The following is a 21,384-nucleotide window of genomic DNA, read 5'->3' as shown; positions in this document are numbered from 1 at the left end:
TTTCTCCAGTTACTCTTCCTTCCCTGCTCAGATCCTTGACCCTCTTCTCTGCCATTTCTCTGAGGCAGGGCTTACAATGAACACTGCTCATGAATTGGACAGCCCTCCTAGAGTTCTGGCTTGATATAGGTTCTTCTTCAAGTCTCAGCTGAGTATGTCTGACGTCACATATGACGACAGTAAAAGCTGAGCTTCCACATCCATGGTGCTACATCCATGCATAGAAATATAACAATAATCTCGGCCACCAATCCTGACAACCTGAGTTCAAGTGCCAGGACTCACAAGGTAGAAGCAGAGAGCCAACTTCGGCAAGTCGTCCTCTGGACTCCATACATGTGCATGGCATTCATCTGCTCCTTCCCTCCCTCCAAATTATTAAGTGTAATAAATATATTATTAGCCCATTCACTTTTCTCCATCCCTTCTATCATTATCCCAGTGCAAGCCTGCTCTGTCATAGGTGCCTTTCTTCTGCAACAGTCTCCTTACTAGTCACTTCACACTCATTATTACCCATTCTTTCCCTATCTAATAACTTCAGGCAGGGTTTAAAAGCCAGAACTTTTAAAAAAATGATTCATCATACTTTAAGCTTAAAATTGTCTAGTGGCATATTGCCTACAAAATCCACTACTAGGTATATAACTGAGAAATATGCCCACATAAAAATGTACACACAAATGTTTATAGTAATATTATTCATAACAGCCAACAGATAGAAACAATCATCAACTTATGAATAGACAACACTATCCAATGGTGGACCAGAAGCACACCAGATTTTGAGGTATTTTCATAAACATAATGAGCTATTTGGGATAAGAAATGCATATCTACACATAAGATTCATTTGTGCTTCATGTGATGTGTCTCCCACAACCTGTTCATGTTGTGAAGACTTGATCTCCAGCTGGCAGGCCCAACAACTAAGCAGTGACCAGATCATGGCAGCTCATGGATCGGCAGAGCTACAACATTCAGAGGCACAGCTTTATTGGCGGGTTGGTCACTGGAGGGCTGCTCCCAGGAGCTGTCTGGTTCCAGTCCACTTCCTCTGTTGTTCTCTGCCTTCTTGGTTGCCAGACATGAGCAGCTTTGCTCATACACACGTCCACAGTGATGTTCTGCCTCACCACAGGCCCAGAAACAATAAACCAGCTGACCATGAAGTGTAATCTCTAAAGCTACGAGCAAGATAAACCTTCCTCCAGTTAAATAATTTCTCTCAGATGTTTGTCACAGTGTCCAAAACCTGACATATACACCTGACACACATAACATGAAGATTATCTGATGCATTTTTTTTAAGTAATTTTGTATGTGAAGTCAGATATGGTGGCATATGTAATCCTAGAATGAAAGAGGCTGAGGCAGGAGGACTGTCATAAGTTCAAGACAAGCCTGGGCTATATACTAAGTACCAGACCTGCCAGGAGGACTTGGTCTCCAAGAAACAAAACAAAACCAATTTTGAATACGTGTCAAATTTGAAACACTTTCTATTTTCAGATGAACGATGCTCCATTGTATATATCACAGATGTGATTATTTTTACCAGTGCATATGTTTCCTGTAGGTTCATATCATATTTGTCTAGGTCACCTATGTACTACTTGGGCTTAATGTGATTCCTGGTAACCGCAGCAATGAAGATTTTGAAAATAGTGATAATTAGAACCAAACACGTGACTAACAGCTCTTTGTCTAGTCAATCTTTATGTGTATGAATGCTTTGCCTGAATGTATGCATGTGTACAACATGTATGTGTGGTGCCTGTGGAAGTCAGAAGATGGCCATCAATCCCCTGAGCCTGGAGTTGGGATGTTGTAAATCACCATGTGCATGCTGACAATAGAACCTGCATCCTCTACGACAGCAACAAGTGCTGAGCCACCTCTGCAGCACCACTGCATGCCATTCTTAAAGGCACTAAAATGCACTCTTTGTGCATCTTGATACAGCATACAACAGTTCACTAACATCACAGCTGAGTCCTTTTAATTCTTTCGTTTGGTTCGCTGTCTGTTTGTTTTAGGTAGACAGGGCCTCGTTGTGTATCCCTGGCTGGCCTCGAACTCACAGAGCTCTGCCTGCCTTTGCCTCCTGAGTGCTGGGATGAAAGGCGTGCACCACTCATGCCCAGCTAGTCCTTTGCTTTTACAGTTGCTGCTTCTCGAGGAAATGTGCCCTGGTCATCCTGTTTATTCCGTAGCGGTGTTCAGTGGCTACCTGTGGACGGACAAACAGCTGAAGCACAGTCAAACCCTGCAGCAATGCTCTCTTTGCACTGCAGGTTACGACAGCCAGAGGCAGTGGCTCTCTCTGATTCTCAAACTGACGCAGAAATTCAATCCAGACCGAAGACAAACAGGATTTCTCCATCTTCCCAAGGATCGTAATCTTAATAAATTGAACTTGTTTTACTTCTCTGAGCTAAGAACACTTTGGGTGGGAGATGTGGGTGTATGTATTTGTAGTGGGTAGTCATTCCAGCTTGGATCTGGAAGTTCCAACCCCCATTGAGACTCTGGCAACTGTCACGCCTACGAGGCGGGCGAGGGGAGGTGCCGGGGACCCGAGAGCTGGATGGCCAGCGCTCGCTCTGGCGCTCTCTCGGTGCGGACGCTGACCAGGCAGATGACTGTGTAGAGCTCCGGAGAACACCGCTGGACTGCATTACACTTCCCAGACCTGCGTCTACCCATTACTTAATTTGTGAGTTTTGCCATTAAATAAATATCCTTTTAACTACGTGGAGTGGCCAAAATAATTTCTCCAATATCTGGCGCTCACGTGGGGCAAACTCCAAAGGCCTGGGCGGCTCCCGCCGTCTCCTCCCTAGCTGGCGGGTACCTAAACCCGCCTGCAAAGTTCCATATAACCAGGGAACACCTACACGGTTCCATTCCCGAAAAAGGAGCAGCTAGTCCTATCTCAATTCCCTAGCTTAGCCCCAGACCAGCGAAAGAGGCAGGAGAGTGCTAGCTCCGATTTCCTTAATCCCAGGGTCGTGGGTTCGAGCCCCATGCTCTACCGACTGAGCTAGCCCGGCTAGCTCAGTCGGTAGAGCATGAGACTCTTAATCTCAGGGTCGTGGTTCGTGCCCCACGTTGGGCGCCAGATATTGGAGAAATTATTTTGGCCACTCCACGTAGTTAAAAGGATATTTATTTAATGGCGAAACTCACAAATTAAGTAATGGGTAGGTCGCAGGGTCTGGGGAAGGTGTAATGCAGTCCAGCGGTGTTCTCCGGAGCTCTACACAGTCAATCTGCACTGGTCAGCATCCCAGCACGAGAGAGCGCCAGAGCGAGCGCTGCCCATCCACTCTCGGTCCCCGGCACCCCCTCGCCCCGCCTCGTAGCGTGACAGTTGCCAGAGTCTCAATGGGGGTTGGAACTTCCAGATCCAAGCTGGAATGGCTACCCACTACATATTTGTGTGAGTATGAGCATGTTTACACATATCTGGGGGGAGGGCGGTGTCTTCCTTAACTGCTGCTTCTCCACTCTGATCCAGGAGGTCATGGATCGGCTATGTTGCCTGTCAGGGAAGCTCCAAAACTGCCTCTGTCTGTCTCCTCCAAGTGGAGGTCACAGATGTGAGACGCCATGTCTGCTGCTCACATCCTCACACTTGCACAAAAGACTTTATCCACTAAGTCATCTCTCCTGCACTAAGAAACATTTTTAAAGATTTTTTTTTTTTTTTTTTTTTTTTTTTTTTTTTTTTGGCTAATGAAAAGATTGCTCTTAAATGTAGTTTCTCAGATGAAACTAATGGTACTTCTCTGTGCACCAGTAAATACACAAGCATGACACATTCAAGACTGACTTATAATGTTTACCTGGTTGGAAGTCAATTAGAAGAGGACAACTGGGGGGGGCAGGGAAATGACTCAGCTCTTAAGAACAGTTGCTGCTCCTCCAGAGGACCTAAATTTGGGTCCTAGCACCCACATCAGGAGGCTCACAACCTCTTGTAACTCCAGCTCCAGGATACCTGACACCTTCTTCTGGCCTTCAAAAGCATCAGCAACACACATGGCATGCATGCACATACACACTTGCAAGCACACACACATACACACACACAGACACACAAAATGCACCACATATACACAAATAAAAATGTCTCTTTTAAAAACAAAAGAGGACAACTATTGGCTCAGAAACCTGTTAGTCTAGAAAATTGATTTTCTTACAATTTTATGGAGAGAAAAACCCAGGAAAATAATATTTTTCAATACACCTGACTTCTCCCTCCTTTCTCACAATGTGTGCTTTAGGTTGTCGTCACAATAAAGAAATAACTAAAAAGTTTGGTACTGTGTCTTTTAGATAGCATTTCCTGCCTTCTCACATACACACTGAGAAAGAGAAAAGTATCTTTTTGGATACTGAAAATAAATCAAACTAAAACTCCAAACCTTGATAAAGGTTTGTCTCTGTCTTTAGTCTCAGAACGCGGTGCCATAGCCTCAGTCTTCCGTACACTGGATCTTAGAGACTTCGAGCGGGAGATAATACTCCGCAGTTCTTCCTTTTGTCACACTGGCCACACTCTCTTGATCCTAACAACCACAGAGTGCTCCTCTTCCTCGACTCCGTCTCCTGCTGAGCCACATCTGCTCTCTCGGAATCCCCTCTAAAAACACTGCAGTGGAGCGGAGCACGGGAGGAACCACCTGCACCCCTTGTCTCAGGCAGGCTAAGGCAAGCGGATCAAAAGATCGAAGCCAGCCTGAGGGGCACAGCAAGTCTCAACAGCTGCAGACAAGCGGCCTCAATCCCGCATCACCATAAACGTTCATTTCCTTCCAGGGTATTATCTTCACATGCATAAAACTATACACCCAGCTCTGCTCTTTTGAGGTTTTTTTTTTTTTTTTTTTTTTTTTTTTTTTTTTTCCTTCACGGTATTACTTAGCTGCACAGAGTGATCACGAAAACTCAGAACAAAATGAAGGATCTTTCTCTGTGCTTCAAACTCCATATCACAAAAGGCAAAAAAATATGCCTGTCGATTATCACAAGACAAATAGAAAAAAGGTCTGACTATATACAAAACATAATGCTAAATAGTCAGAAATAAGACCTCCACCACAAAAAAAACCTTCCAAGGTAAGACATACCCCAAACAGTAAAATTCAGATCTATTTGAGCTTGGGTCAAGGACTTCACAGCCACTTCTCTGTCTCTTCTGTCAAAGCAGAGCCCTGCACATGCATCCGGAACCTCATACCTCCTCTTCTCCCGGGCTTCCACAGAGGAGTCTGTTGCAGTGGAGGGGAACAGTGTGGCAGGCAGAACCCCATTGGCAGTGCTGGGTGCAGGGCGATTGGTGATCACACACAGAGGAGTACTCGAAGAGACATCGTCTGTTGTTTTCTCTGCTGCCGAGTCAGCCTGGGATCTGTAAGGCGTCCTGAAATTAACAAAGACAGGAGCAAAAGGAGGTGGTCAGGCCCGGCAGACAATAAAACGCTGGCACAGAGAGAGGAGAGGCACAGATCTAATGAGAGCCTTCTTGCTCGGATTTTGTTTGTTGGTTTGTTAATCCTGAGCTCTTAGATATTGGAACAGTATGATTATACATTTAGTCTGACACCTTCTGCCCAGGATTTTTTTTTTTTGCATGAGATTAAAAAACAAACAAACAAAAATCAGCTGTGGCACAAGGCAAGAGAGTGACATATGCAGGTGTCCTGAATGACTCATTGCCACTTGACCTCCCTCCACACATGCACAGAGATGGGCTCTCACTACAGGTGAGAGAGACACTAACATCACTTACGATCTTAGTCTCCACCTGTCCCTCAGTTCTTGGCAGGGGAACTCTTTGTGGCAGTCCTCAGCCTAGATCTGATGATCATCTTCTTCAATTATCCATTTGAAAATTATTCTACAACCTCAGTCTATTTGGTTCTCTCTCACCTAGCCCAGCAACTGCAGTCTTTGTCCATTTAGCCAAGTGCCTAATTCTCTACATTCACAGCTGCCTAAGAAAGAAACTGAAGAAAAAAATGGAGCAGGATTCTATATGTAACCCTAACTACAGACTGCAACAGCAAGCTGTGTAATTAAAGTCATTTATGTGAAAATAAGATCTTTGTTTCTTAACAAAGAGTCAGGAGCAACACTGGCTCTCCACCCAAAAAGCTATCATTTGTGATGTCACAGCTTGTTGCTGGGGTAACAGAGATCCAAAATTGATACTTGCAGAGATGGGAAAAGCAATGAAAAGCATGAATGTTAAAGATCTGTTTTTCACCTACTCACAATTATTATCAGAAACGTTTACAAATAGCTATAAACTCACTTCCAAATATGTTGTTAGGATAAGTGTAAGAGAGATAATCAATCATAAAGTCTAAACATGGCATTAAGAAACACATAAAAATATAACACTTTTGAAGACAGAAACTATATCTAAAAAATAAGCTACTTCTCCAGAAGCAATTAGTATCTCAGAATAAGGTGATAATGCATATTCATTTTCTCATCTAAAAAGTTGAAAGTTAATTTCTCAGATTTATTAGTATACAGGAAGTACTAATAAAATTAACTAGAAGCACAGCCATAAGGAATATGGTGCCAACCTGGGAACAGTGTGTGTACCTGTAACTCTCAACTACTAGGAGGTTCGAGCAGGAAAATTCCATGAACCCAAGATTTGAGACCTGTCTGGAAAACAGACTCTACCTCTCCATCAAAAAACAAACAAACAAATAAACAAAAAACAGAAACAAAAAGCCTTAAGTAAAATTGTATATTTAACAAAAGCTTACTGAAGTTTCTTTTGGGGTTAATAATGTATTTTGGCTTCTCTGCAATTTCTGTTTTAAGCTTTATTGATAGGGGTGTATGTGCTCAGTGCATATGGGAGGAGGTCAGAGGTCAACTCTGTGGCACTAACTCTCCCCTTCCTCCTTTACATGGGCTCTGGGGTGCAAATTCAGGTTGCCAAGCCCGTGTCCCAAGTACCTTTATCTGCTGAGCCATCTCGCCTGCCTTGCAATTTCTTAGGCTGTTGAAATGCCAGAGATTTGATTTGATTTGACAGCCTAATAAAACTCTACTATTATTTTGAAACATGTTATAACTTCATAAGCAGACTGTTCAAGGGTAGCCAGGAAAGCTCTACAGCAGGGTAAAAACTACACAACAGAACCACATTGTGCTGATAATCAGCCAGCTTAAAGATCTGGCCCTTCATCTGTAACACAGGAAAAATAATGCTGCATTATGCAGAATTCTCATGATGATGAAACAAAATAATGTCTGAACAACACCTAAATAGTACCCAGAATAAAATGTAAACTCGGTGTAAACAAACCATGACAAAATAGGTAGGTTTTCCATGAACTAATCTGGATATAAAACCTGCTTCGGTTCCTCAATGGCTTTGTGATCTTGGGCAGATGATTAAGCCTTTGGTTTGCTTTCCTCATCTAAAAATACATACAATGCTTAATATACCAGGGAGTTGCCTGTGAAACTATAAATAACATATGAGTGCCCGAGGCAGGAGTTACCTGACTCATTCTCCCTGACCTTCCTAACAGGTGCCCTATATATTTTTTTATATTGTCTTTTGAGATTCTAATTTTTTTACATTTATTTATTTGTGGGCTGTGGGCTGTGGGCTGTGGGGTTTGTATGCATGTAGATGTGTTCACAAAGGCCAGAAGATGACTTGCAGGAATCAGTTCTCTCCTTTGACTATGTGAGATCCAGGCATGGAATTTAGGTCGTCAGGCTTGAATGTAAGTTCCTTTACCCAAGGAGCCATCTCTTCAGCTCTGTGTGCTCCACACTTGTTGGGACAACAATGTACCCACCCAAAACTGACATCTTCCAAGGTCTGTCAGATGCTGGAAATTTCCCAAGAGACATAAGCATAGATCTAGTATTTCTGAAAAATATGAATTTAGAGGTCTTTCTTTGTCTGCTTCCCTCTTGTCCATTACTTCATATGCAGAATGCAGCCCCCAGGGCCAGAGCTCCAGCAGTTATTCTGGACTGTGAGGCAAGCCTGGGAAATAGAATCCGTGATGTAAAGAAAAGAACTGGATCTTTCAGTGACTGAAGCTACTGTGCTGCCTTGTTTCTTGTCTTTCTTACTTATAAGAAAAGAAACCTTCTCATACTTAAAGCAGTATTCCAGGGATTTACTGCTGCATGTGAATAAACCAAATCCCAGCCTACAAATCCCTTTTGTACAGAAACTAGTCCAGTGCCTGTCACAAAATAGGTTCAATAACAGTCCCCGAGGGCTGGACAGATGGCTCAGAGGTTAAGAGAATTGGCTGCTCTTCCAGAGGTCCTGAGTTCAATTCCCAGCAACTGCATGGTGGCTCACAACCATCTATAATGAGATCTGGTGCCTTCTTCTGGCCTGCAGGCAAATATCCAGCAGAACATTGTATATATAATTAAAATAAATCTTAAAAACAAAACAAAACAGTCCCCAGTTTCAGCTCTGTAATTTCCTCAGTGCTGAGGGTTGAACTCAGGACCTTAGGCATGCTAAGCAAGTCCTAAACACTAAGTTAGATGCCCATCCTCCTGTCTGGATTCTTCATCTTTAGTGATAATATACAGAATGTCAATGAAGTTGTATTATTATGGGAATCTAGCAAATTTCTATGTAACTATACAGTATTATCATTAGAGTCATAAACCTGAAATTTCTACATAATTATAACAGTATTAATGATAATGCATTATAAAACAGTTCTTTCTAACCAAATTAATGGCAACTGTTTGTTTCAGGGAAAGAGATCTATTAAACTGGCAAACATCATCCAAGCACCACCATAACAGGTGTTCTGGCAACAACACTACCAACATTTCTATTTTTTTAAACTTTCATTCTACCAAAACAAGACCCTCAAAAGCCATATGGCAAAACCAAAAGAGCCTCCAACACCCAGGAAAGGGTAAAAAACCTGTGGTGCCAAGTGCAGCTCATAGCTGGAGAAATGCTCTGGATGAGAGCACTCGATACCTGATGATCATGCAGAGGACCCAGGTTCGGTTCCAGCCACCGCTGTCGGTGGCTCACACCCACCTGAAAATGCAGTTCCAGGAGACCCGGTGCCCTTTTCTGGCGTCAGCAGACGCTACACACATCTGGTACACTTAGAGACAAGTAGGCGTAGATAAATATGCATCAACTAACTATGTATGTGAGGGTGTTGACTGGCTGTGGTGGTACATGTCTTTAATTGCAGCAGTTAGGAGGCACATCTCTTAGTTCAAGGCCAGTCTGGTTTACAAAGTGAAGTCAAAGTCATCCAGGCCTACATTGTGAGACCCTGTCTCAAAATAATCAAACCAAAAAGGAACTGAAGTCCTGTTGTGCTTTCACAATGACACTCTACCATGCAACCTTCAGATGAATGGAAAACCAAAAAGATATGCTCCTAGAACATAGTGTCTGCAAACACAAACCTCTCCATCTCACTGCACTCCCAAAAGAATACTAATTGGCATAATTCTCAGAAGGATACAGGAAGTTTTTGGAACATGGATTAACTTTTCTTCTGGGTTTGTATGTCATCTTCCAAAAGACTAAACACATGGGATTCTAGAACATTAATCAGTAAAATACAGCAATATTTTTAACATATAGTTTATTATCCTGGATCTGATTCTAAAACTGTAGTCACATTGGAAAGGTGTTGAGAAATGAAAGCAATCATGCTACTTTGACCCCTGAACATCAAGACATGATATGGATTCAGTGCTATTCAATAAGCAAGTGCTGACTGGCTAGTAAAGTCAAAACAAAAGCATCTTCATTACATTCTGGGTACTGTCACGGGAGTCTAAACTTACTTCTACATTGACAAGCCTCTTTGCTTCAGATCTCCTATGTGTTTCCAGAAGCATTAACTGTGATGACCCACTCAAACGGCTCCAGAAAGCCTTACCTGACATGCTGTACAGACGCAGGAGTGTTTGTACTGACTGGTGCAGGGCAAGAGGCAGGTTGCCACTGGCTGCCCCAAGAGGTGGATGAACCAATGGCAATGGGTGAGGTAGCAGGAGATGAATTGCGATTGGCTGAAATGTAGGGACTTGTGGGGTCACTACTTTACCAAATGAAGAACTGCAAAACAGCACACAGTCACTTTCTTCAGGACATGCTGCTCACGCACCGTTTCCCAACACCACCTTCCCACCCCGATTGTGCATGGGAAAGGAATGGAGGCCAGAGAGATGGCATGGCAACCAGGAAGTGGAGAGGTAACTCCAGCCAGAGCTGGGTCTCCAGCAGCAAGCAGGCACTCATCCAAGAGTGAAACAAGCATCACTCTTTGAAGAATGTTTTTTTTTTTGATCAATCATCCAAAAGAGTAAATGAGGAGAGGTGGCAGTCAACAAGGAAAAGCAAGAAAGTAGAATACATGACAAGAGACTATTCTTAGAAGAAAAAACAACCCCAAGCAAACCCAAGGCCCCAAATCATGCACCATGACCACCTACACGAGAGAGAAGTAATGCTGCAAAAGCCAGAAGACCCAAGAATTGGAGGAGGGAGGTCTTGAAAAGTCACAACAAAAGAGGAAAGGAAAGAAAGGAACAAATGAGGGAAAAATGGCTGCTGCAGTCATTTAATTAAAAAAACGTCTTAGGGAGGATTTAAAACTTTAATTCTACAAAGTAATAATGTGCAGGCAAAAAAAGACATGGGGGTTTGTTTGCTTGTTTTCAACTGAAGACCTAAGGACTATCTCAACTGCAGTGAAACATCATTGGGTTAGAAGTTTGTAAATGCTTTCTGACTGAACCAGACACTAGGGGAGATGATAAAAGGCTGTGAAACCTCCACTAGAAAAGCAGCAATTTACTGAGCTGTATGAGACTAGTTCCTGGCTAAATACAGGAGATGATGTAGAAAATTCAAAGACGACCAAGGCTTGGCACAGCTGGGGGAGGAGAGATTTCTTCTTGTACTTTCTATTTCAAATGGTGATGGCATACAATTCCTTCTTCTTGGGAGGATCACAAAGCTTTATAAAACCACTCTCGGGTCACAGAAAAGGAGCACTGGCAATCGAAGGCACCAAGCAAGTTGTAGATCTTTTCTCAAAAAGTGCTTATGTAACTAAGCACAATTTGCGGCCCTTTCATGTTCTGCTCACTATAACTTTGCCCAGACTACATCAAACCAAAGCCACTCATCCATTTGCTGATAAACTTGGGTCATGAACATCAACAACCTCACCCCCTAATAACTCCACACTTGGAAACTAAATTGAAGTTTTCTTTTTTCCTACCTCTAGAACATTATTCTATTAGAAAAGTTTCTTTGATATTGGATTTGATTGTAAGAAACAGTGATATACCTTGGTAATTCAAGGCCTTTCCTTTAAGAGAAATGGCCGATACCCTCATAAAGCCCCAAACACCTGATCTGTCTAATCGTCAGTGGGCTTGGCTGTAACTCAGTTGGCAGTATGCTTGCCTAGCATACAGGAGGCCCTGGGGTCAATTCCTAGCCTCCTAAATGTGTGTGGTGACATATGCCTGTGACCTTAGCACTCAGGAGGTGGAGGCAGGTAGATCAAAAGTCCAAGGTTACTTTCAACTACATAGTAAGTTCAAGGCCAGCTGAGGCTACATGAGGCCCTGCCTATATAAATAAATACATAAAATAAAATGCCACTGAGATCACTGAGCTGTACTTGTATACTTTCAAAGTCAAGACTTTTCTTAGAATGTACTTGCAGAACTGAAAAATTAAAAGGCAGTGGTATCTATTTCCATTATAGCTTATTTCCCATGTTCCAACATTAACTACCTATCAAGAGCCTTCCTGGTAGGTAGAAATAGTTGTGATCACAAACAGCTAATCTGCTCTCTTAGTCTTGTCTTGACCAAAGCCTGTCTCTAAGGTAGCCATCTAGAAAGCCTGATGATGAAGGCAGGAGGCGGCAGCTGAAGGGTTAAGTGGAAGTGCAGAAAGAATTCAAAGTAAGCAATGAAAAACAGATTCTTCTACATCAGCAGCAAAATCCAAACCAAAATATTACTAAGTGTCTCTTATAGCTTAATGGTTCTGGCAGAGGTGCTTTGCTTGCTGGCTAGCTGGTGGCAAAGAAAATAATGCAGCAAAGAATACAGATGAGATCAAAGGAAACCCATGTACCTTCTCTGCACACCAAACTTGCGAGTTGCACATCTTGATGGATCTGAGGGCCATTAAAGTCATAAAAAAACAAAAACAACTCAAGTCCCTAAATTAACAGGCTCAATATGAAATGTCTTAAATCCAACAGAAAACTGTTCCCGTTTCCCACTCCTTACCACCCTGCTGTGCCCCCCCTCCCACCCCCAAGTGGAACTGTGATGAAAACTACTAGGCAAGAGTATATAAATTCCATTTTCCCCAGAGATCACTAGATGCTACTTCAGACTGAAATTTTAATAGGGCCAAAAGGATGGAGTGTAAAGTCGGGTCTGTAGTAAGGATTGGAATTGGCTTACTTTAATCCAGTTATTAAGAGAAACAAATCAATGTTAATTTAGTGAAAATGTTGATCCCCAAATCTAAAAGTCATTCATTGTTGTGGTCCTAATTGGATATACAAAGCATGCAACCGTTACCCATACTCCCGTGATCGGAGCGAAGGAGGACCATCTCCCACCCCTCTGCAGCTGGTACCTTTTCAGGTAAGTTGACACGTAAGTGGAGGGAGCAGTTGTCTGTGGGGTTTCACTTCCCTTTGCTTCATCCCTCCACGGCTGCCTGGTGTAGGAGCCACTCCTCACTAGGTTAGCAGCTGACTCCCTGTAGAGGCAAGAAAGAAAAACCAACAAAGCAGTGATTCCTACCACCAATGTGGACTACAGACGGAGAGAAGAGCCAATGGAAAGCTGTATGTAACACGCTAAAGAAACAGGCACATCTTTCAAGTGATTCTGTGGTCTATACCTGTTTCCTGTACTAGTGTTGGCTTTCTTCTGTTAACATTAAAGTCAACTCATTCAACAGGTACCAAATTATACCTCACATCCTTTTGTGATGAGGAGTCCCTTTATATTCTCATTCAAAAAGCACCCTGCAATGACCCCAGTGGCAGGCTGCAAAGGAGCTAATGAGAAGGAGAGGAGGAGAGGTGTGCTAGGTGCCTCCTCAGCATTACAAACCAGAAGATTCCCAGAAGGGGCTGCAGTAGGGTCCTGCACTCACACTCAAGAACGTGGGGTCTCTGCTGTAGAGGCTGTACCTACAACAGTCCTTCTTGGGCTTCAACATTCATTTAGATCACTTAGGAAATTCCGGTTCTCACTCCGCAGCTCTGAGCTGTAGCCTGAACAGCAGTTCCAACAACGGCTCCCAACAACAGGCTCCCAACAACAGGCTCCCAACAACAGGGTCCCAGCAACAGGCTCCCAACAACAGGCTCCCAACAACAGGCTCCCAACAACGGGCTCCCAACAACAGGCTCCCAACAACAGGCTCCCACAACAGGCTCCCAACAACAGGCTCCCAACAACAGGGTCCCAGCAACAGGCTCCCAACAACAGGCTCCCAACAACGGGCTCCCAACAACAGGCTCCCAACAACGGCTCCAACAACAGGCTCCCAACACAGCTCCCAACACAGGTCCCAACAACAGGTCCCAGCAACAGGCTCCCAACAACAGGCTCCCAACAACGGCTCCAACAACAGGCTCCCAACAACGGCTCCCAACAACAGGCTCCCAACAACAGCCCAACACAGGGTCCCAACAACGGGCTCCAACAACAGGGTCCAACAACGGGCTCCCAACAACGGGCTCCCAACAACGGGCTCCCAACAACAGGCTCCCAACAACAGGCTCCCAACAACGGGCTCCCAGCAACAGGCTCCCAACAACAGGCTCCAAGTGATACCTGTTGGGAGCAGCATGCCATGGGAAAAAAGGGGGGGGGGAGGTCTAGATTGGGTTCTGCCTTGAAATGCAGCAATATTTTAAAATCTTCATTATTCATTTTAATTCATTCTTTAGTGAAGAAGGCATTAAATTTTACTTCCTCACACATTAGAAGCTGATCATGTCACGTAAACAATCTGTTCAATGTTAACTATGTGGTATACAGTATACTAGGCATGGCCAGTGGCTTGAGAGACAGAACAGAGCCTGCTGGGGTACGAACACTAACTCATACTGGGTAAGGTCAGAGTCCTACAGACAGTAATGTCTAATCTGGAGTTACAATGTAAAGGGTGAAGAACTGACCAAGAGAGAAAGCAAAGGCTGAGAAGTATCTGAGCAGAACGTCAGGCAATCCATAATGTACTGAGAACGCCATGAGACAAGGCAGAAGAACAGCCGGATCCTGTGCCCAGAGGGCTGGAAGAAACCATCTTTTGGCACGTACTGTGATTACCTGTTCTCCTTTTCTTCAACATCACTTGTGCTGCTGAGCCTCCGGGGTGCCAGCGTACTAAAATAACTTTTGTTTTCTCTATCCTGTAAAAAATAAAAACATGTAAAATGCAAGCAAGGCTCCAGAGTGACACAGCATAGAACATTTCTGATAAAAAAGCAGGACTCTGCCAGGCATAGCTGTACACCTGTCGTCCCAGCCCTTGGGAAGTAAAAGCAGGAAGATTTTAAGTTCGGGGCTAGCCAGAGCTCCAACAGTGAGACCGCCTCAAATCTCAAGTAGGGAGGCATAAGGAAAACTTACGACAGTTATATATTCTCCTACCTGGATTCATCCTTAATTCTACTTCGAGTGGCATTACAAAAGGTGAGCTTTCAAAAACGTATTCTTACCTTTCCTTCATAAAAATCTGTACGGAGGGAAACAACTGTCAAGAGGAAAGTCAGGATGTTCCAGTGAAGAAAACAGCACACAACTCAGACAAAGGGCAGCTCTGAGGGGAGTGACAGGGTCAGAGAAGCCACAGCAGCTCCCTGTGACGCCCTGCATACGCCAGTCTCATTGGGTCTCCAGCTATTTTCCCTTGGCATGCAACCTCCCCAGTGACACACACAACAGGCAGACTGCAGTTCATCCAACCACTGGAGCTCATCCCTTCAAGCTGAGACCCCAGAGAAGAACACTAAGTGAACCTAGTGAAATCTAGAACCAAATTCTTCTTTGATGAATATAATGGTGAACTGCTCGGGAAGTCAGCCTAATCATATATTTCTATACGTGAAAAATAACAGGTTAACATTTTTCTACCAGGCAGGGTAAGACAGTATCCACCCGGAATTCCAGCATTTGGGAGGCTGAGGCTACAGAGCAAGTTCCAGGCCATCCTGTCTTAATTTTTAACAAAGAAACAATAAACCACTGAGTGCTAATGTGCCCAGCTGTGTTAAGGTTCAAAGTTCAACTCTGCTTGCAAACATCAAAAGAGTAAGTTTTCCTGATACTGATTCAGAAGAACCATTTGGGCCATGTTCAGCTTTCTGAGTCACTGTTTTACTCTAGGAAAAGTAAGAAAGAATGAACATAGAACAAGCCAAAGGGAAAAGCTATTTTTAAGACTTTCTTTTTTGGCTGAGAAAGACACTAGCAAATACATAACTACTTGATGAAATTACTGAAGTGTCAAGGCCAACTCATTTCAACAGACACCCAATGCCGGACTCCAAAGCCCCTCATCCTTCTGTAATGAGGAATTACTTTCGTTCTCCATTTTAAAAACAGTCTTTGTTCTTCCACAGTCAACTTGGGGACTAGAAAATACTCCCACTTGTTGTCAGGACTGAACACTGCCTTGTTATGCCCTACAGACCCCTCCCCTCTCCCCCTCCCCACTGCACCTTGTCTTTGTCATCTAGCAAAGCTGAGATCCGAGGGCTTGATGAGGATCGGTAGATGGAGGAGCCTCGATCCCGAAAGGCTTCCCTGGAGTTGGCCACTTCGCTCAGCATATTGTGACTGCCAGTTTTTCTGAGTCCTAGTCTCCACGAAGAAGGAGATTCGTCTTTGGGCTCTTCTGCCTTGTTGAAAAGACTGGACAGCTATGAGAGAAGAAAAAGAAGGGGGAAATCCTGATGATCTATTGTGATTTTTCCTCTCTGCTTTCCCACTTGACGAAGCTTGGTGGAGCAGCCCAGGATGTGCTTGCTGAGGAACAGACCGCTGGCAGGCTTCCTGCCACTCTGCCCACTCCCTCGGCATCTGCTAGATGCTCCCTCCCAAGGACTCTTTCTTCAGAAGCCAGCAGTGAACTCCAATTCTTAGTGCTCCTACCCACAGACGTGCTCTGAGAAAGGAAGCCCCTTTGCTGTCCTTGTGAACCAGCACTGTCCCGAAGCACCAGGAGACCGCTCTGGTGAATCGTTTTCTTTTGACTTGCTGGTACTTGAAAGTAAGCTCCTTTTCTTCTCTATGTCTCAATGCGCTTATCTGTGAAACTGTGGTAATGAGCTTAATTCATCCCTGATACAGTCTGAAGAATCAGGTGAGCTAATGTATAAATATATGTGAGCAGTGTTCTTCCATGTGATAAGCTAATTGTTTCCTTTTATTGAAAGTATATTTTTTTCTCACATAATATAACCTGATTACAAAATTTCCCTTCCCTCTACTTCTTACAGTTCCTCCTGACCTCCTCTCCCATCTGGATCCCCTTCCATTTTATCTGTCACTAGTAAAGAGATAATAATAAAATAAAACATAATAAAACAAAAACTAACACATTGGAATTGGACAAAACAAACAAACAGAAGGAAAAAGGCACAAGAAACAGAGACCCACTGTTCACACACTCAGGAGTCCCAAAGACACTAAACAGGAAGCCATAATCTAAGTGTCGAGGACCTAGTGAACGCCACGCAGGCCCTGTGCATGCTGCCTCAGTCTCTGTGAGTTCACATGAGCTTTGTTCATGCGGACTTAGAGGGCCTTGTCTCCTTGGTGTCCTCCACCCGCTCTGGCTCTAACACTCTTTCTGCCTCCTCTTCCGCAGGAGCTCTGAGGGGAGGGATTTGATGGAGAGATCTCATTTAGGGCTGAGTGTTCCAAGGTCTCTCATGTGATACGTTAATACTATTGGTAACTCCTCAAAAATCTAACTCTAATATTAAGGAAATAATCTATTTATATTAAGCAGCAATTTCAAAGAGTTTGACATTTTATTGAGCAAGAAATTTTAAAAGATAAGATTTTTAGAGGTGAGAAGGTCACCATCTTTCTTATTCTGTCTAGACAGAGCACCTTCCCAAGAAGTCAATAGCTCACCATCACAACTGCGTTAAAAAGAACATCCAACAGCATTTAGAAGGTAGAGGTAGGTAGACCAAGGTCGCACTCAGCTACACAGTAAGTTTGAGGCCAGCATGGCCTATGTTACCTAAGACCTTTCTCAAAACCACAGAGAAGGAAAAGAAAGCTTCCGGCGGGATGCAGCTCAGTGGTACTATGCTTGTCCAGCATGTTCAAGAGCCTAGGTTCTAGCGTCAGCACTAAAGACAAACAACAACACTTCATGGGCAATTTTACATTGTCATTTTATAAAGCAGGGAAACAGGCTGGAGATATGGTTCAGTGGTAGAGTGCGTGCTTAGCGTATACAAGCAAGGTTCAGTCCCTAGTGCAGAGAAACAAAGAAAGCAGGGAAACATCACAGGCTAGCATTAGCCCAGAAAGCAGATCGGGGTCTTTAGGATATAACTGGTCCTTCAGATGCCAGGCAACAGTGCCCTTCCTAGGGTCTAGAGACCTTTTAAAAAATCTTGTGTCTTTCTGCCAAAACCAGGTCATGTCTGTTGGTGAGTAGAGTAAAAGTCACTCATCTCCATCCACCCTGCATTCAGATTTTCTCCTGTTATCAGTCACCTAAATACATACTTATGAGTTCCTTCCTTTTTATAAGCCACTGACGCTAATGGGAATTCTTCCTCCTTTCCCAGTATTACTTTAGCATAGAAGACGTATGAGTATTTGTATTTCCTAAGTTGATATTGTTCTTTTATAAAACGTAGGTGTGCAGGCACCCCTAGAAGTAGTGCCAGTCTCTGAGGAGCAAGTAAATGACTGGATAACTAGCAAAGATGGCATGCTATCTAAAGCCTGATTAATGATTCACAATGATGCCTCTAAAAATAAACAAGGCCTGGCTAGACTGTGCTTCATTTCCCTAAGGTGGCCAATTAAAACCTCTAAGGCCAGCGAGCTTTCCCAATTGCCCATTCCAAAATCTCAGAGCAACTCTGTCTCTCGGCCAGAAGCCTACAGCTTCTGAGAGGCCTACATAAAGTTGTTACGGGAGTGCTGTGGCATTTCAACAAGTCCTTCTTCTTCCATCTTTGCCGTCATATAGGGCAGCAGCCTCACCCATGAGACTGAACTTTCCATGAGAAGTAGACAAAGCAATTGCCATCAAAACATTTCTGGACACTGGATGTCTTCCTGTCAGTCTACCTTGCATACAGTCATCTTCATTGTCAATAAGAAGAGAACAGCTCAAACACAGAATTGTTTTGGTCTCTTTCATCCTGTTATTGTAACACATTTGTAGCCATATTTGTTTGGTATTGGTTTTTCAAGACTTGTGGGGTAACGTTATGGACAGGATTTTGTGTCCCTCCAAAACTCATACTGAAGTCTTAACCATCACTCCTGCATCTAGACACTGGGCCTCTGAGGAAGCGACAAGGTTGAGTGTGGTCAACGCGTGGGGCTACTGCCCTTCTAAGGGAGGGCACCAGCGCTCTTTCCACATACTAAGACACAGAAGGAAGCATCCTCAAGCACAAGACAGCCCTTCAGAGGAACGGGACTGGCCAGCACACTGTCCTGGGAACTCTCCAGCCTCCAGAACGGTAAAAAGGAAATTTCTGTTTTTTAAGTCACAGTTTATGGTATTTTGGTGTATGAGCCTAAGAGAGGCAAGAATGTACTCCTACTGTTTTGCAAGAACATGTCTTTGAGGCCTTTGTAAGTGTGTGTTACTGTAGTAAAGTGAAATACACCTCAAATCCATTCCAAAGTACTCACTCTCCTAGCAGAAGAGGCAGAGAAGGTGTTCTGAGCTGGGGCTGGGATCTGCTCCATGATACGACTCTTGCTTTCAGAGTTGGAATGGCTGACAGTGGCTTCTGGCTTTTTATCTGTTATTTAAGACAAGAGAAGCAATAAATATAAATATGGAAATCTTATCTTTGTGTGTATAAATCCCTTTCTATTAAGGAAAAAATGTTCTGTCATTATCAAAGCAGGTTATTAGGACATGGGATGTCTGAATTCACACTAGGACAAACTCTAGCAACTGTGGGTGGAAGAAAATAAACTCAAGGATATCCTTATCTTGGTAGGCTCCAACTTCTGATAAAAAAATGTCTCCACATTAGAGTGTGAGTGAGTGTGTGTGTGTGTGTGTATTTATATCGTATGCAAAATTCATCATTATGAAGAATCTGTTCAGTTCTGTAGGGAAGTTGGCTGGGAAATGAAAACAGAAAATGCGTAAGATAGACTTTGCTTTCTAGGTAATTACAATAAAAAAAGACACATTATAAAAATAAAAACACAAGATCTTATGGTTGATTCAGATCAACAGGTGCTGTAGATTTTAAAGAAGGGCAGAGCCTCTGAAAGCTGATACAATCATTCAAGATTCTCTAAAAAGCTCCAGAGAAAGTGGAAAGACAGACGGATGTAGAGGAGGAATGATGTCTCGGTGATTACAATCACATATCTGTTGGTTAGTAAGTGACTGGCCTAATTTAAGTAATGAGTAATTCCTGGAGTTACAATAGGCCCTAACAGGAGAAAGGATTCCAGGGCGTGTTGATTAAGTCTCAGAACTTGAGTAAACAGACTCACATAGCTAGGCGTGGTCCAGCCCAGCAGGGTCAGCAACCAGAAAGCTGTCTGCCTTACATATGGCTGCGTATCAGTTAACAACTAGCACGGAGCCTGTACCCAGTGGCTATGATTCTGGTATTTATGCTCTGAGAACAGATCCAGAGTAAACCTCATGGATCCTGTGATAATAATAAGCTACATCTAACTGTGTGACACTAAGTTACACATCTATATTTGAAGCTCTGTTTTCTAATTAACTAGAGATTTAAAGAAATATTTATTTATTTATTTATATATTTTTTAAATGCATGAGTGTTCTGCATGTATACCTGCATGCCAGAAGAGGGCACCAGATCCCATTATAGATGGTTGTGAGCCATCATGTAGTTGCTGGGAATTGAACTCAGGACCTCTGGAGGTGCAGCCAGTGCTCTTAACTGCTGAGTCATCTCTCCAGTCCCTAACTAGAGATTTTAATTTTTGCCTTAAGAGTGTTTTTATGAAGATTAGAAATAGTACTTTTAGACTGCATATCTCATTGGCTATAGTAAGCCTCTTTCTGCTTTTAATACTATCATTTCATAGTTATTATAATGATCAAGGCATTCTCTAAGTACTAAATATATCTATACTCCCAAGAAATCCAGCTGACAAGCCAAATGAAATAGATCGTTACAGTATTGGCTGCCGATGCAACGTGACTCCCCTGAACCCATGGCCTCATGTAGTGCCTTTTTCACATTAACTCTGGGCCTCTGGGCTTGACCAGGTTGCTTGCTACAGCCTCTGAAACATCAGCAATTGAGACACTCAGCCTTGCCCTCTTAACTCATTTCAGAATCCAGCTGCCACATGAAGAAATAAGGGCAGGCCTGCTGGATGAAAGGAGACCACTTGTCCCAACCATCGGAGCCACCTCCAGAAGCACGGGCGATGCTGTCTAGGACCAGCTGTCCCTCCATACGCCTTACTAGTTGAAGGTACAAGCATGCACACCATTGCCTTAAGGAAGAGACAAGCTATCTACCGGATCCCTTCCCCAATTGTCAAGCCATAGAATAGCATTCACATAAAGAGCCTCTGTTTTTTCAGCTCCTTCCCTCCCCTAGCCCCACTGAGACAGAGTCTTATGTAACTCAGTGTGATGTCAAACTGGCTATGTAGCAGAGGGTGACCTTGAACTTCTGATCCTTCTGCTTTTACCTTCCAATTGCTAAAATTACAGGAGCGTGCAGCAGGCCAGGTTTTATGCAGTGCTGGAGAGCTAACCCAGGGCCTTGCATAAGCTAGGCAAGCACTCTACAACTGAGCCAAACCCTAGCTCAAGAGTTACTGTTTTAAGCCATTAAGTTTGGAGGTAGTTTACTATGAAGCGATAGAGAATTAATATACAAAATACTTAAGTCAGACAAAAAAGAGAACATAGAAATTCTAATCAAAATGCTTATATTCACCTCAAAATATAATAGATATTTTTAATATAATCCCAATGTCTAAGACACATGAGAACTATAATTTTTATGAGGTTGCATCTATGGATTTTAAAAACGGGAGAAATGCATTCAGCAGATATTTGTTCATGTGATAAACAACATCCAGAAAGGC

General features: G+C 43.3%; 1 protein-coding gene across 8 annotated transcripts in view; it reads right to left on the bottom strand.

Moving 5' to 3' along the window:
• The window catches only part of Ppp1r12b (protein phosphatase 1 regulatory subunit 12B), a 216,566-nt gene that overhangs the window by 113,866 nt on the left and 81,316 nt on the right, over positions 1-21,384 (bottom strand). For 5 of the 8 annotated variants that reach the window (XM_028876629.2, XM_028876626.2, XM_028876628.2 and 2 more), the window contains 5 exons: positions 18,970-19,082; positions 15,789-15,989; positions 14,395-14,477; positions 12,683-12,808; positions 5,249-5,431 (listed from right to left, as the gene is read on the bottom strand). In XM_028876629.2, the coding sequence (XP_028732462.1) occupies positions 5,249-5,431; positions 12,683-12,808; positions 14,395-14,477; positions 15,789-15,989; positions 18,970-19,082 (706 nt within the window). Of the gene's footprint in view, positions 1-5,248; positions 5,432-9,944; positions 12,210-12,682; positions 12,809-14,394; positions 14,478-15,788; positions 15,990-18,969; positions 19,083-21,384 lie in introns of those variants that run through there. The other 3 variants (XR_005093025.1, XM_028876630.2, XM_028876632.2) reach the window with 3 other exon arrangements.

Source organism: Peromyscus leucopus, chromosome 15, assembly GCF_004664715.2.
Source record: "Peromyscus leucopus breed LL Stock chromosome 15, UCI_PerLeu_2.1, whole genome shotgun sequence".
Classification (NCBI taxonomy): Eukaryota; Metazoa; Chordata; class Mammalia; order Rodentia; family Cricetidae; genus Peromyscus; species Peromyscus leucopus.
The sequence above is the reverse complement of the archived record's forward strand: the minus strand, read 5'-3'. Positions and strand labels throughout refer to the sequence as shown.